Raw genomic sequence first — 14272 nt, 5'->3', positions numbered from 1 at the left:
TTTAATCGTTTGGTGCGCAAATTGACGCAGGGAAAGTGATAATAGGGGGTAATTGAAATCATTACCACTTTAAAATAGCAACGTTACCGTTTTCCGACGAACTTCTAACACTTTGCCCGCCTTTACCGTAAATCACAGTTCTGGGCACAAATCTAGGCGCACTGTATCCCCAATACAGGGACATTTTCTCACTGCACGCACTATTTTCACCTTCAAAGAACCCAAATTTACTTGAATTTCCTCTAAAAACACCTTCATTGTGAAATGAAAACAAGTTTTTTGTGGGAATTCGCTCAGCTGACAACTTATTGGGCTTATTGGCATGCAAGTATCAGAAGAAAACTCAATGGATGGCGCTGTTCCCCGTAGGAACAGTCTGGAAAACTGTTCCCAATTTTTATTTTTAAGCGTTTGTGCGAAAAAGTTCAACCAAATTGAACTTTTCCTCATAAAAGAAGCACCTTTTTTTCATATGAAGTTGAAAATTTTCTGAAAAATTTGTTGAAAAATTTCTCAATAGAAATGGCCCATTATGCGACAAAGTGTTACCAAATTGAGTGAGAGTCACTGTAAATTTTCTAATGACTCTGGCACACCTTTAAAATCAGCAAAATTTCATGAAATCTAAATTCACGTTCCTTTCCCTCATAAAAGCTTTGCACATGTCTGTCCTACTCTTTAGCACTCTTCTTATTCTTCTTTTGAACATCACACCAAATTAAATTTAGCTAAGACTAATTTTGAGTCTGAAAGAGGGGGATAGCCTTATGCAAATCTTTTTAGAAGGAAAGGAATGCGAATTACGTTTTTCGCATAAAACATTAAAAAAAATAATACAGTTTTGATGATCATTAAGTTGTTTTATAAGAGGTCGCCCGAGGACCCTAAGTTGCTATCTTTTACCATTTGAACTATATATCGTTACAGTCGAAAGAAACGGTCTTCTTCAGAAATTGTTTCGCAATTAGCACAGAATTTGGTCGCCTAAAAGTAAATTTCAAGAGGTCACAAAAAATCGGTTAATTACATAAGCTGCTTTATCTCTAGAGTTCGAGCAATTATTACCAATTGTTGTTTTCCCTGAAGAAGAAAATAAAAACTAGGAAGACGTTAAACCATGATGAGGACAAGAAATAAAAAGCAAAAATCTATTTTTGAATTTTATCATCTGTTGTATTTAGGAAGGATCAGTTGATGAATTTGTAAATAGATTTACAAGAACAATTTGTAGAATTTATCATGATATAATTCTAGGCCAAGATTTCTTGATGAATTTATAATGTTTATTTTGCTTTTGCAATATTAATTTGCTTCTTAAGTATATCTTCTTAACCTTTTTCTTCTTTTTTTTTGAAAAAAAAGGAGACAGAGATAATTTTTACAGTAAATCATTTAGAATAAATAAATATCATCAAGTGGCGTGATGAGATGTTTAAATGGGAAAATGGGTACTAAAGAAAGTCTTGCTATGTAACACCATTATGACTGTTGGTTGGTACTTTAGAAGAATTTTAAAGCTCTTTTTTCTCTGCAGAAGAGAGATGGTCTGATAACAAGGAAGTGACCAATTTTGCAATAACAAATGATCACTGAAAAATTCGTTAGGGTCAGGCGATTGTGGCAAAAATTGCTTTTATAGCGTACAAATTGAATAATAGCTGAAATTTGTGGTTGTGTTGGTTGATAAGAAAGAAATTCTCCGTTGCATTTTCTGGAATATCTACTAACATTTTTATCAGTGCCGGAGTGAAATTTGTGGAATTTTGAGTTCCAGACGAATTGTTGCGTCAATGAGAAATCAATAATATGGAAAATAGTCACTTTGAGAGAAAGAAATTTATTTGTATAGGGGATGTCGGGGTAACTTTAGGCACCATTTCTGCCACAAAATCTTTCCATAACTGTTGAAGGGTTTATCATTGTGAAATCAAAGTGTTTCAGAAGCAATGCATGAATTAAGGGTTTGGAGAAAACTTCTAACATTCTTTTGGACAAAGAAGACTTAAGTTTTACGACGGATACAAAATAATTTATAAAAATATATTTCTAACAATAATTTCAGAGGTTGATGCTTTACGGGAGAGTGAGGCAGTTCCACAGGTTTTCTTAATAATTTTTTACCCCTTTTTTAATATAAAAAATCATGCATATGCTTACTTTAAATTGCTTTACTCCACTCTCCCTTATGCCGAAAATAGACAAAGGCTGATCCTTGAGAATACTCAGCCCGAAAAATTTGACGGTAAACTATCATACAAAACTTGCATACACTGAGGATTTAGAATCAAGGATTAGCGTTTTTGTGTAAATTTCTATTAAATGTGCACACTTTGATTGTTGACAGTTGAAGTTTTATTCGATATCGAAAATTATTTCGAAACTAAGACTATTTCAAACCATAAACTTATCTCGGCTTATCACTGGTTTTGATTTTGCTTTTGTTTAAAAGGATTAGTAAAAAAAATAGAAATCTTAAAAATAATACAAAAATAAATGAAAATAGGATCAATAAAATTACTGAAAATACTCCTTTTGCCGGTTTTAACCTTTCTGCGCTGTATGCGTATTGAGTATTCTCAGGTATTCTCAGGTATTGAGTTTTCTCTGTTTTCTTATGGTTGTTTTTGATTCCCTGGTCTTTTCTTCCTCTTTTTCTCTTTTCTATTCTTTCTTCTTTTCGGATTTTCCTCTCCATCTCATCTTGTTTCTATTCTCATTATTATCGCCTGTTACCTTCAGTCTCTTGTTTCTGCTGGGCTATCTAATATATGTCTCCTGCATTAATCTATTTATCCTATAGATTTTTTTACATAATATTTTTTTATTTTGTATTAGTTTTTAATTAGGGTAAGTGTGCCAAATTTCGGCATAGTTGCATATAAGCACCGAAGTCCTCAGTTTGAAATGCAATATTTTTAATTTATATTGATTTTTTGTTACTTCCTTTTCGGGAGGGTTGTGTGGAACCTTGAAAACTAGTTTATCATCTTTGTTTTCTTTAAATCACTTCTTAAAATATTGAAAAATTAATAAAAATTTGAACATTGCTTTGAGTAGTATTTCGGCCACTTTGAGTGAAATACCGGCCACCTTTTTTCTGACCACCTTTTGTGACGCAACGGATAGAAAATTTCAAAACGTCATAAGGAACGAGTTTAATATTTAGTTTAATACGTTTATATGACCCACAAGCCCTGAGATCTTCCGTGTATTTTGTTCTGAAGACCTGAAGAGTAGCATCTCAAATTTACGCGCAAATTCCCGTAGCAATTTGCCCTTTATGAACTCTTTCAAGGTCTTTTCCACATAATCTTTTTCATAGAAGCGATGGTTTTTTTCTCTGGACATTGTAGAACTCAGAAATTGAAAAAAAATGAATAAGAAATTTAGGAAAGCAAAAGATGTTGCCGGAATAGGTAACACTAACTCACCGGAGAGACGCTCACAAAGTATATACTTTTTTACGCGAAATACAGGATCCAGCTGGGAAATTTTACCCGAAATTGAAGGATTGATTCAGTATTAACATAAACAGAAACAATCTTTAATGAAAACTTCAATTTTCATGAAAAACACCCAAGGAAAAGCTTTTGCACTTCACCACAAATCGTAAGAGAAACATAATCGATCTGTCACATTTTTTGTAAGACTCTTTCCACACAATTTTTCTTTACAACACAATTTAATTTCAAATTATACCTAAAATTTAACGGTCTTTGTGTTAATACATCCTAAAATGAATAAATATTTAAAAGCAAAATGAATTCATTGACTATTCGAAGATAAAATACATAATTTTTATTAATTTATTTCCATGGCCGAAATTACACTCAAAGTGGCCGAAATTAGAAGCTCGCCGAGATTTGGCACACTTCCCCTAATATTTACTTTATTCAATTCAATCTTTAAGATTTTATATTTCACATTATTAAAAATTCAGTTTTTTCTTAATGTTTAATTCCTAATATTCTATTTGTGTGTCAGAAATTCCCTGCTCTCCCCTGACTTATACCTTCAACATGATTTCGAATTGCAGGAAAAATATTTCCAAGCATCTTTCAGTGTTAATTCTTTTTAGTATTTTATTCAATTCTTTTTTATGTTTTCTTTACATAATTCTAAACATCGATTTCCCTTTTAGAAATTTTTGTCCAAGGTATGAGACTCAGTCGTTGTTCTTGACACTATTTTTGGGGGTGTTTAGTAGCCTTGTGACGTATGATGCAATTTCTGCTGAGGGTTGAAGAGGTTTTGGGGGAAAACAAAGCAAAGTCCTTGCGTTTGCTTGACTTCCAAGAGACCACCCTCCGAAAAAAAAATGACGCAAAAAACAAAAAAGAGTTATTGAGGGCAAAATGTCTGCGCGAAGAGTTGATTTGAATAATTGAAATTCAATCTAAATTTATATGTTCAGATGTTTTAGAGAGAGAATAACTTTTGAGGGATATCCAATTGAAAGTTTCTGCTGAAGAATTCATTCCTTTTGAAGAAGTCTGCAGGGAAAGACGTTGCAGAGCTTTTCTAATCTTTCCATTTTTTTTCTCTGTTACTTGCAGTGAACCAATGTTTAGTAGTAGTAGTAGTAGTAAGAGCGGTGGAAAGCGCTCTACTACGAACGGGATGGACCATGAGTCCTACTCCATCTCTCTCGGCGTAGGGCCTCTGTGGTAAGTTTGCTTTTTGGATATCTGTTTTTTTTTCAGGGGGGTTTTAAGGGATTTGATTTGATTGTGGGAATTGGTTTTAGGTACTCCTGATGTACCTACCTCAAGAACCGATCACGATAAAGCGTCCTTCTCATCCGATTGCAATCGCAAAACTTCACTTGATTCAACAAGCTCTTCAGAGTATTCAGACATTGACTACAATGATACAAGTTGCTTAGATAATGATGACTACGATGATATTTTGAAGAGAATCTTGAATAAGCAGCATCCTGTAAGGATTTCTCTGAAACTCTTTGTCACAGAGAGTACTTACAGCATATGGGATACGGTAAGTTTGAAATATTTTATTATATATTTTGTTTTATTTAAAGACAGAGAAATGTATTAAAATCTAGCACAGAGGTCAAATGATACGAGATATTGACTTCTGGTTTTCGATGACCCCTTCATTCCTTTAATTGAATATTCCCTAAAAACCTTAAACATTTTTTTTCTTTTTGTCTTATTCTTTTTTTTTTGAATATCTTAAAATCGATTATTCATTTTCGAATTTGTTTAACCGGAAAATGTGTCATCTTGGATTATTTCAAGGTCAAAGTTAAACTCTTCTAGACGTCTTTTTTCTTAACGAATTTTGTCAAGTTTTTATTCAATTTACAGGTTTTGAAACGGATTACCGTTTTAGCTTTCGAAATAGACAATTCCTATCAATGACCTTCATAAACTCCTTTAACCGATTTTCAAGGTCAAGAGCCAAAGACCTCTAAAATACTCATTTTCAAAGGAATATCTGTTGAAATTTTAATCATTTGAAAGGTCTTGAAGATTAATGAAAATTAAATCGGTTTTAATCCGGTAGAGAATCGGTAATGAACCGGTAATTGACCTTTTCTTCAAAAATTAATATAACAGCAATTATTTAGATTTAAAAAAAGACGGATTTAAAAATAGTGGATTTGAAAAGGCTGGAGAGAGAGAATTACATTGAAATCCATTGACGTTTTGCCGTGTCTACGTTTTTCCGTTTGACCGTATCTTAGCCTAAAGGCCAAACGGTACGAGATATCGACTTCTAGTCTCTGGTGACCCCTCCTTAAATTGAATATTCCTTAGAAACATGTTTTTCTTGCTCATCTTATTCTGTTTTTTGGAATATTTTCAAATCGATTGTTCCTTTTCAAATTTGTTTAACCGAAAAAGCGCCATCTTGGATTATTTCAAGGTTAAATATAAACCGTTAGGAGGTTTTTTGCCAAACATATTTTGTCAAGATTTGTTTCAATTTTAAAGGTTTTGAAACGGATTACTGTCTTTGAATTCGAGACAGACTATTTTGTCAATTTTCGTCAATGACCTTCCCAAATTCATTTACAGGATTTTCAAGGTCAAAAGCTAAAGTCTTCTAAAATACGTATTACTGAACCAATATGTCCAAAAAATTTATACACTTGAAAGGTCTTGAAATTCTAATCAAGTTTTAATCGGTTCTAACCGGTAGTGAATCGGTAATGAACCGGTAATTGACTTTTTATTGAAAATTAATTTTAATAGTTATTTTTTCCATTATTAAAGCGGTTTTCTAATGATTTCGGAACAGATTTTTCAATCGATATTAAACCAATGCACGTTTAAAAATATTTTGCATAGAAAAAATCGCATTTCGTTTTAGTGCTTTCCGTTCAAAACATTGTGCAATAAACTTGAATGATGACATCGGGAAATTTAATGTGCAAATTGCTGGGAAAAACGTTAATAATAATAATAATATTCTTCATGTTGTCATTCGAAGAGATGGAAGAATAATGATTCAAATGATTCAATCAAAAGAAGCACAAAAGTGACTCTTTCTTGTTATCTCTTGTTGACGACGCGCTCTATAAGTGAGAATTATTGGGGCTTATTGAGGCAAAATGACACGCGCAAGAAAGACATTTTGCTGACAATTTTATAGCTTATTTTCTCCTCACCCGGCTTTTTCCACGAGGCTGCTGATTTTCTTTTTTTTCTGATTAATTTGTCAGTTTCTTTTTTAAAGGGAATTTTCCAAAGTTATTTCACTTTTTTTGCATTGAAAGGCAATTATTTACAGAATTTAAATTATTCTTCATTCTGGCTAATTTGCCGCATAATTCAATTAATTAGATATTTCAAAGCTACATTGTGCAGAAATTGATTATTCAATGCCGCAGAAATAATTGATTCTAATCAAACTAATTAATCTTTGGGTTGGTTCAGAAGTTCTTGCGCTTTTTGAATAATTCCAGAGTCGTCTTAGACACTAAAATAAAATGCTTTAATGAATAAGTTAAAAGGAAAATTCGAAAGCAATTTAGTGAATTTTTGCATAAGAAACTGCCTATTTTAATGTTAATAAGAACGTTTAAAAAGAAATTTTTAATTCAAAAATTTCAATTTTTGAACATCTTTAATTTGGAATGCAAATAATGGAGAGTTCGTACTTGTTCTTTTTGGGAATTTAAAAATAAAAAATTATTACAAATGGTAAATGACTTCATAGAATAAAATAATCTCATGATTTTGATACACTGGCCTTAAGTTACTTTAAAATTGCAGTTCAATTATGTTTTTTTAGAAAAAGAAATATTTCGTGAAATGTTTTAACAGATTTTATCCAAGTCCCAAGGTTTGTTTTTTTTTTTTTAGATTTTAGAACTCACATTTTTGGTTAATTTCTTGAGTTTACTTAAGCTTTTTAAAAATAAAGCACAAAAGTGAAATATTTGCAAATTAAAAAAATGCTTTATTTTTATTGTAAAAATATTTAGTACATGACTGACTGTTCTAAAATCGATGCGTGACATTTTTATATTATATTATAGAATATTTTAACGAGCTACTCTTTTTGTACATTTACAAAATATTTACATTGTAAGTATTCCAAATCACTTATTTGCTTCAGCTATAATACAATTCAATTTCGAAAAAGCTCTCCTAAGATTCGAACCCAACGTGTCATATGGCATTGCAAGAGCGTTACAGAATTTCCCTCCTAAAGGGGAATTGTTTAACGCTCTGGCAATGCTTTATGACAAATTAGGTTCGAATCTTTTTCGAAAATACGATTCTGTAAATACGATTGTGTAGAAAATATTGTTGTTTACAAAATTATTGATGTTTCTGATATTAACCGGGGTGTAGGAAGATGTTCGGCCTTTACAGGGGAATTTATATATTTTTTTTTTTTGTAATTTTAAAGTTTGCGCAACTTTTTCAGTAACTGTTGTTTTTTAGGTAAATTATTTTTATGAAATTTGGAAAAATTATCAGGAATTTCCTGAGATTTTTAAGTTCATCTGTTATGATAACTTGATTGGGGGTCTCAGTGCCGCAATAGGCAAGACCAAGACCGTTGGTTCTTGGCCGGATGAGATCTCTGACTCGACTCTCACAGTTGTGAGTTCGAGTCCCGCTCGGTGCAAAGATCTGAATGTTTAGAAAAAAAAATTTGACTATGATATAACGTAATAAAAATGCACCGCCTCTGCCCAAAAAACTCCTGAGAGCATGGAAGAAGCATCCACATCACGGGGAAGACGCTCCTGGGCGGTGTACAGATGGACTTAGCGGATTCTTCCAACACGGGATAAAACATCAATATAAGATGATTACATTGTACAAATATCTCGATACGTAATAATAATAATAATATATAACTGCTCTCTCTTTGAGTTCGAGCAGTAATAAATTGATTACCCTTCCGAAGAGGTGGAATACGAATACCTTGAGCTCTGTTCTTCAAGAACTTGACAGTTTTCCATAAATTGGGACAATTGAAATTAAGTGATTTAACATGTGATTGCCAGTTATCATTTTCATGAAGGTTAATTTGTTCTTTTATTATTTTTTCAAGATTCCTAAGTTCGATTTTGAGCATTTGACATTTTTACTTTTTGCACGAAATCGAGAACAAGAAAATGCAGAAAAAATCTTGCAATAGCAGAAAATGTAGATTTATTTTTTTTTGATATGGAAATACTATTTCTATTTCTGAAGTTTACTTCGTGTACTAAAATAATTCGGTACTAAAACGTCATCGTGACTATTAAAAACTGAAAAAAATAGTGAATTTTGTTATTTTTTTAAGTGAGAAAAAAAAAGAAACAACAACAACGCTTACTGTTCTTGTCTCATTATTTAATCACTCCATAATCACTGAGTAGCTCTTTTGCTAGCTTTTTAGTGTGATATTTGATAAATTTCCCCCACTTTGTTCGAAAATTTACTATGAAAATTTGAAATTGAATTTGAATTTTTCGAACATCAACGACTTTTTATGCAAATAGGCGTCTTCTATACGAGGGGATTTCGAAATGTACCCCACTGTGCTATGCACCGGTGAGTCTCGGGAAATCTCCCCTAGTGGTTCATGTCTGAGATAAATTTTCTTTACACTCTGTTATAAATTCTCTAAGTGTGCTCTAACTAAAACTGGCAGACTTTCTATTTTATTTCGAAACATTGCGAACGTCAATCACAATGTTTTACAATCAAAGAATTTGTTAAAGAGTGGTAAAGTAAATATTTATGCCTAGAGACGAACACTTTATAAGGAAGGGGAGATGGGGCACCCATCCTCTATATCAAAACCGTCTTACTTAGTTTAAATTAATTTTCTAATTAGTTAAATATCATTTTCAGCTGACAAATTCCATAAATACACGAGGAAGTCTTTTTAACAATTCGACCATATTCTAATGAAGATTAAACGATGCATTCAGAAGAGTGATCGATACCGTATCCCTATTTCACTTTAGAACAGACCTGTGCTTATTAAAAGTCGTGTAGTATCGGAAATTTTGTGTTGATAGTTCTAGTGGAAATTGCAGATTGACGTTCTGGTAACACTAATCCCGCTTATTCACGGTTCCATGATGAATATTTTTGCGTCAAAAAGACATAGCAGAAATAAAAACTCATATAGAAAGAAATTGTCTTCTTGATATCTTTGTCGAAAGACGGATAGTTGTTCACTAAACACCCTTTTACTTGAATCTTCCGGAAATATGAAGAAATTTAAAGAAAATATCATTTCAAATGACAAGCTTCCTAAATCGCGCGCAATTCAACTCGAGAGAGAGAGAATCGTCGGTTGCCTCAGCAACTGTGCTAACTGCATCTGCTTTGTGTCTGCATTCATTGCAAACGCCGCACAGCGATGCGTTGCTTACAACGAATGCTGACACAAAGCAAATGCAGTTAGCACAGTTGCTGAGGCAACCGACAAGATAGAGACACAAATAACTCACTTGACAAACGTCTGGCGGCGCTGCGGTTGCAAAAAATCTCTGAAATGCGACAAAATATTTTCTTCTCTATTTTATCCTTATTGGCAGGCCGTGTCTCTTCTTGTAATATGTACTTTTGCATTCCTTATTAACCAAAATAGTGTTGTACAAAAGGGTTTTTCTCAAACCTATCCTGAATTTTGGGACAGCTCAAAAGAATATGAGTTTTCCAGCTCAAAATTTCATCTCAATGTTTTTGTTGTAATATCGACAATTATTCACAATTAACCCAAATAACTGTATTCAATTAAATTATTAAAAGGATTTTCTTGTGAAAATGACTTAACTCTAATGAATTAAACAATTTTCACATTAAAAACTTCTGATTTTCTCTACGTCAATTTTCGCGGCATTTCGAAGAATCCCAACTAGCACCACCAAATTCACTTCGGCTTTTATTTTAGCACAGGCCTGCTTTAGAAATTACCCAGCCGAGCAGTGCTTAAAAATACTGCTGAATCATTCCTAATAACGTTTTTTCAAGGTCAAAGGTTAAAAAGGAACTTGAGATCGCATTTCAAAAAACTCGCTGTGAAAGAACTAAGATAAGAATTGGAACTCAAGATCTTTCCTCAATTGGAACTCAAGATCTTTCAAGCTAACTAGTGTTTTTATGTTTCTCTCCATATTTTTATTTCTTTTCAACTTTGAGTCAAAATGAAAAAAAGCGCAATAATTTATAGACCAACTTATTTGAATAATCAGCAACCTTGTTTACTTGTAATTAAATTTGAAGCTTAGATGCTTAATCTCTGCTCATCTTTTTTTTCTTGCGTAGTTTGAGATGACACAATTTCCAGTGAAAATTTTCCCTTTGCGTGTTTTGTTATCAAAAAAAGAAGAAAAAAAAAGATTAATAATAAAGTTAAATGATGATGCAGCAGAGTGTTTTTGCATTGTGTGTGTTTTTTTTTGGTGGGCCGTTTAGATTCTCGATCGCAGCAGAAGTATCCTGTATGTTGCATTGCCATCAATTTTGCTGCCAGCAGCGTCAAAACAATCATTCATCTCCCTCCTGGACTTTGCGGAGGAGAAGCTGAAGTGCAACAGTGTCATTCTGTGCATGCAGAAAGATCGCGAGGATCGTGCCAATTTGGTGCGAACTTTTCTCTTTCTCGGTTTTCAGCCACTTGCGCCCAAAACCGAATTGGCTCCTCCGCAGACCATCAACGAGAACAACCTCTTTCTCATTTACAACATCAATGAGGAGTAGGATCATGTGAGTTGATTCCCTTCTCTCTGCCTTTTCCTTTTCTACCTTTTAGGGAGGGGGAAGGGGTTTGATTAGGGGAGGATGAAGTTGACCTGCAACATTTTCACAAACTTTTTTTTTTAAATCCTTTTTAAAGAAATATTTCATACTGAAACATCTTTTTTTTCTTCCGGAAAATTAAAATAAAATAAATAAATTTTACAAATCGCTTCACAAATTTCATAAATCTTAATTTTTTAACTTTGAAAAATATTGTACTATAAAATTATAAAGTCATCATTATCGAAGTAAAAAAAAATATTTAAAGGACAAAACTAAATAATTAAAAAAAACTTGTATCAGAAATGTATTTGCGATTTTGTAGTGAAAAGAAAAAAAAACAGAAATAATTATAATTAACTAAAAAGTAGCTGAGAAGAACGCTTTATCCAGAGGTATATTGAAGAAAAAAAATTGAAAAAATGTAAAAAAAAATATAAAGGGCACCAAAAATCGAAAAAAAATTATAAAAACCTAAAAAAAGTGGCAACCAAAAAAATTATCTTGTAGATTTATCAAAAAAATTCTTAATTTTTTCATTTAAATATCATTTTTTTTCTCTAAAGACTACTGAAAATTTTTTACACAATTCTCTGGGTTTTTTTCTCTGAAAAGTTAAAAACAAATTTATACATTAATTAAAAAAAAGCAATTATGAATTGTTCCGTGATTGAAAAACGTTTTTTTCTGTGTTTTAAGCCTTTTATCTCCCTTTTTTCTTAATTCTTTTGAGACTATTATTATTATTATTTTTTTTAAAGAGCGATGGCAGTGTTGGATTTTTTTCTGTAGAGTCTTTGACGAATAGAATTGATAGGAAAGTATTAAAAAAACAAAGAAAGAGAATCTTTAAAAGTGAAAGGCTCTTGCAGAAAAAAGAAATGTGCTGAGACGAATAAAATAATTTACAGATAGAATCATCTTCATTCCGTTTCATTCTTGAATAAAAAAAAACAAAAACACATTTTGTCACATTGAATTTATTTAAAAAATAAAATAGTTTGTTTTTTTATTAAATAAAAAAGAGTACCAGAAGAAAATCTTTCACTTTTATTCACTTTTAGACTTAATTTTTATTGAAGTTTTACAAATTGATAATGTTATTGGAAGAGAATTTAACTAAAAAGAAGAGGCAGGAGACAAATATGAAAATATCGCAATTATATGTTCTTATGTATATTGAAAAGAAGAAAAATCGCAAAACAATAAAGATTGATATAGAATACAAAACCCACAAAAATAGTCTTTTCATGCCACAATTTTGCCTTGAATGATGCCCCTTTTGACGATAAAGTTCAATTGATTGGTGATTTTATTAATAGCTTTTGCCAATTGCTCTTCCAAGGAACTTTCCAGCCAAATGGTGGATTTGTCCAACTAAATTCTGTGGTGATTGGTACATTGGGATGGTGAAATTTCAGTGAAATATGAGAGAAATTTAGCCACGACGCATTTCATGTTTCAAGCTTATCAACGATTTATCTTATTTTAAGAGACAAGCGAAATAAGCATGCCCCGTCAAATCATTGCTCTACCTGCCGATTTTACTCGGAGGTTTTTTTGAATTTTAACGGTATATTCTAGTACATTCAGAGAAAATCTGCAGATTCTCGGCAGAATTTCTCCCTAGAAAATTTGCATAACCTCCATTACTTCACAAAAATATTGTTGATTTATGAAGAAACTGTAGAAGTTATAAAGAAAATTGTATGCTCTGCTTAACAAGCATTACCGAGTACACATTTTAGATAAGTAAAAAAACTGCGAGCAAAAATACTAATTTCTTAAAAATCACCAATCGAATGATACAAAAACACGAAATTTTGGTCGACACTCTGTTTAAAGTTTTCACTTCACTTTTCTCTACTTGTAACACGGCGTCGCAGAATTCTTTATTTTATATAAACACCGTGATATCACTAAGAATAACTCTATAGAATTTTGCAAACTTCAGTGAAAAATTTTTCCATCTCTTCTGACACATCTTGTCTGGAAAGTCTGGAATGTAGAAAAAATCTACAGAATATCTACAGAAATTCATCAGAGATTCGTCATAAATCTGCCGAAATATTCTGACGAATTTTGTCCCAAGCCCAAATAAAATTCGTAAGAATATCTACAGAATTTATCTGCAGATATTCTGTAGAGGTGTAGATTTTCTCTACAGAAATCTTAAAGATATCTGCAGATATTATTTGACGGGGCGATATTTTTCACGTATTTCTTCAAAAACTTCATTGAAACACCATGGTTCGTAGCGCCATCTAGCAGAATATGTATAGAAAGTAAATTAATGGGTAGGTGTCTTGAATGAGCTCTCCAAAGAACAGAACCCAACCCAATATCTATTTCATCTGCATAAACTAAGAATTAAAACTTAAAACCGTTTCATTTAAAAATTTTAACTAAATTTTGCGTTTTTCCCCAAATTTAATAAGTAGTTAGTATAAGTAGCATTTGATTCTCGGGTGATCCACATTCCACACATGGAATTAAATCACTTCAAGCCTTAGTTGATAATTCCTTATCAAATTTAAGCTAATGATAAGCCTAGATGTAGGTGAGATTCTTAACTCTTTCGCGTTACACTTTTATTCAGCAAGTGAATTCATGTATAATTGAGTTTTTCCTAATGCTTTATGATCAATATAAAAGTCATGAGAGGAAAAAAAATTTCATTGCGTGAAAACTCGGAAAATCCCCGGGTCATATATGACCCTATTGTCCTCAAGGGAAGTGTACATAGCATTTTCAAAATCTATATCATGGGCTTTTTAAGAGTTTTTTTTATTGAAGTTATTAATTTGGCCAAAACCATGGCAAACTGGATTGTTTTGATGAACACTGTACTCCTGGTGTTCAAGGAATCTTCCTGGTAATCCCTTGAGCAGTCACTGTCACAATATTTTGAGTGGCATTTGGCAAAAATAAACTTATCCACATATTTATTCACACACAATACAATTGCACAATATGAGACGCTTGCAGAATACTCTAAAATATTGCAAAATATGTTATAATTCATCAGATATAAGATGAAGTATCCA

General features: G+C 32.1%; 1 protein-coding gene across 1 annotated transcript in view; it reads left to right on the top strand.

Moving 5' to 3' along the window:
* The window catches only part of LOC129799324 (ornithine decarboxylase antizyme), a 28169-nt gene extending 15704 nt beyond the window's left edge, over positions 1–12465 (top strand). Inside the window, exons 2-4 of the mRNA XM_055843131.1 lie at positions 4557–4594; positions 4748–4995; positions 10902–12465. Of these exons, the coding sequence (XP_055699106.1) occupies positions 4557–4594; positions 4748–4995; positions 10902–11186 (571 nt within the window). The 3' untranslated portion in view covers positions 11187–12465. The remainder of the gene's footprint in view (positions 1–4556; positions 4595–4747; positions 4996–10901) is intronic.
* Positions 12466–14272: the final 1807 nt, after the last annotated feature.

This window comes from Phlebotomus papatasi, chromosome 1, assembly GCF_024763615.1.
Source record: "Phlebotomus papatasi isolate M1 chromosome 1, Ppap_2.1, whole genome shotgun sequence".
Classification (NCBI taxonomy): Eukaryota; Metazoa; Arthropoda; class Insecta; order Diptera; family Psychodidae; genus Phlebotomus; species Phlebotomus papatasi.
Note: the sequence above shows the minus strand (reverse complement) of the source record. Positions and strands in the feature narration are given on the sequence as shown.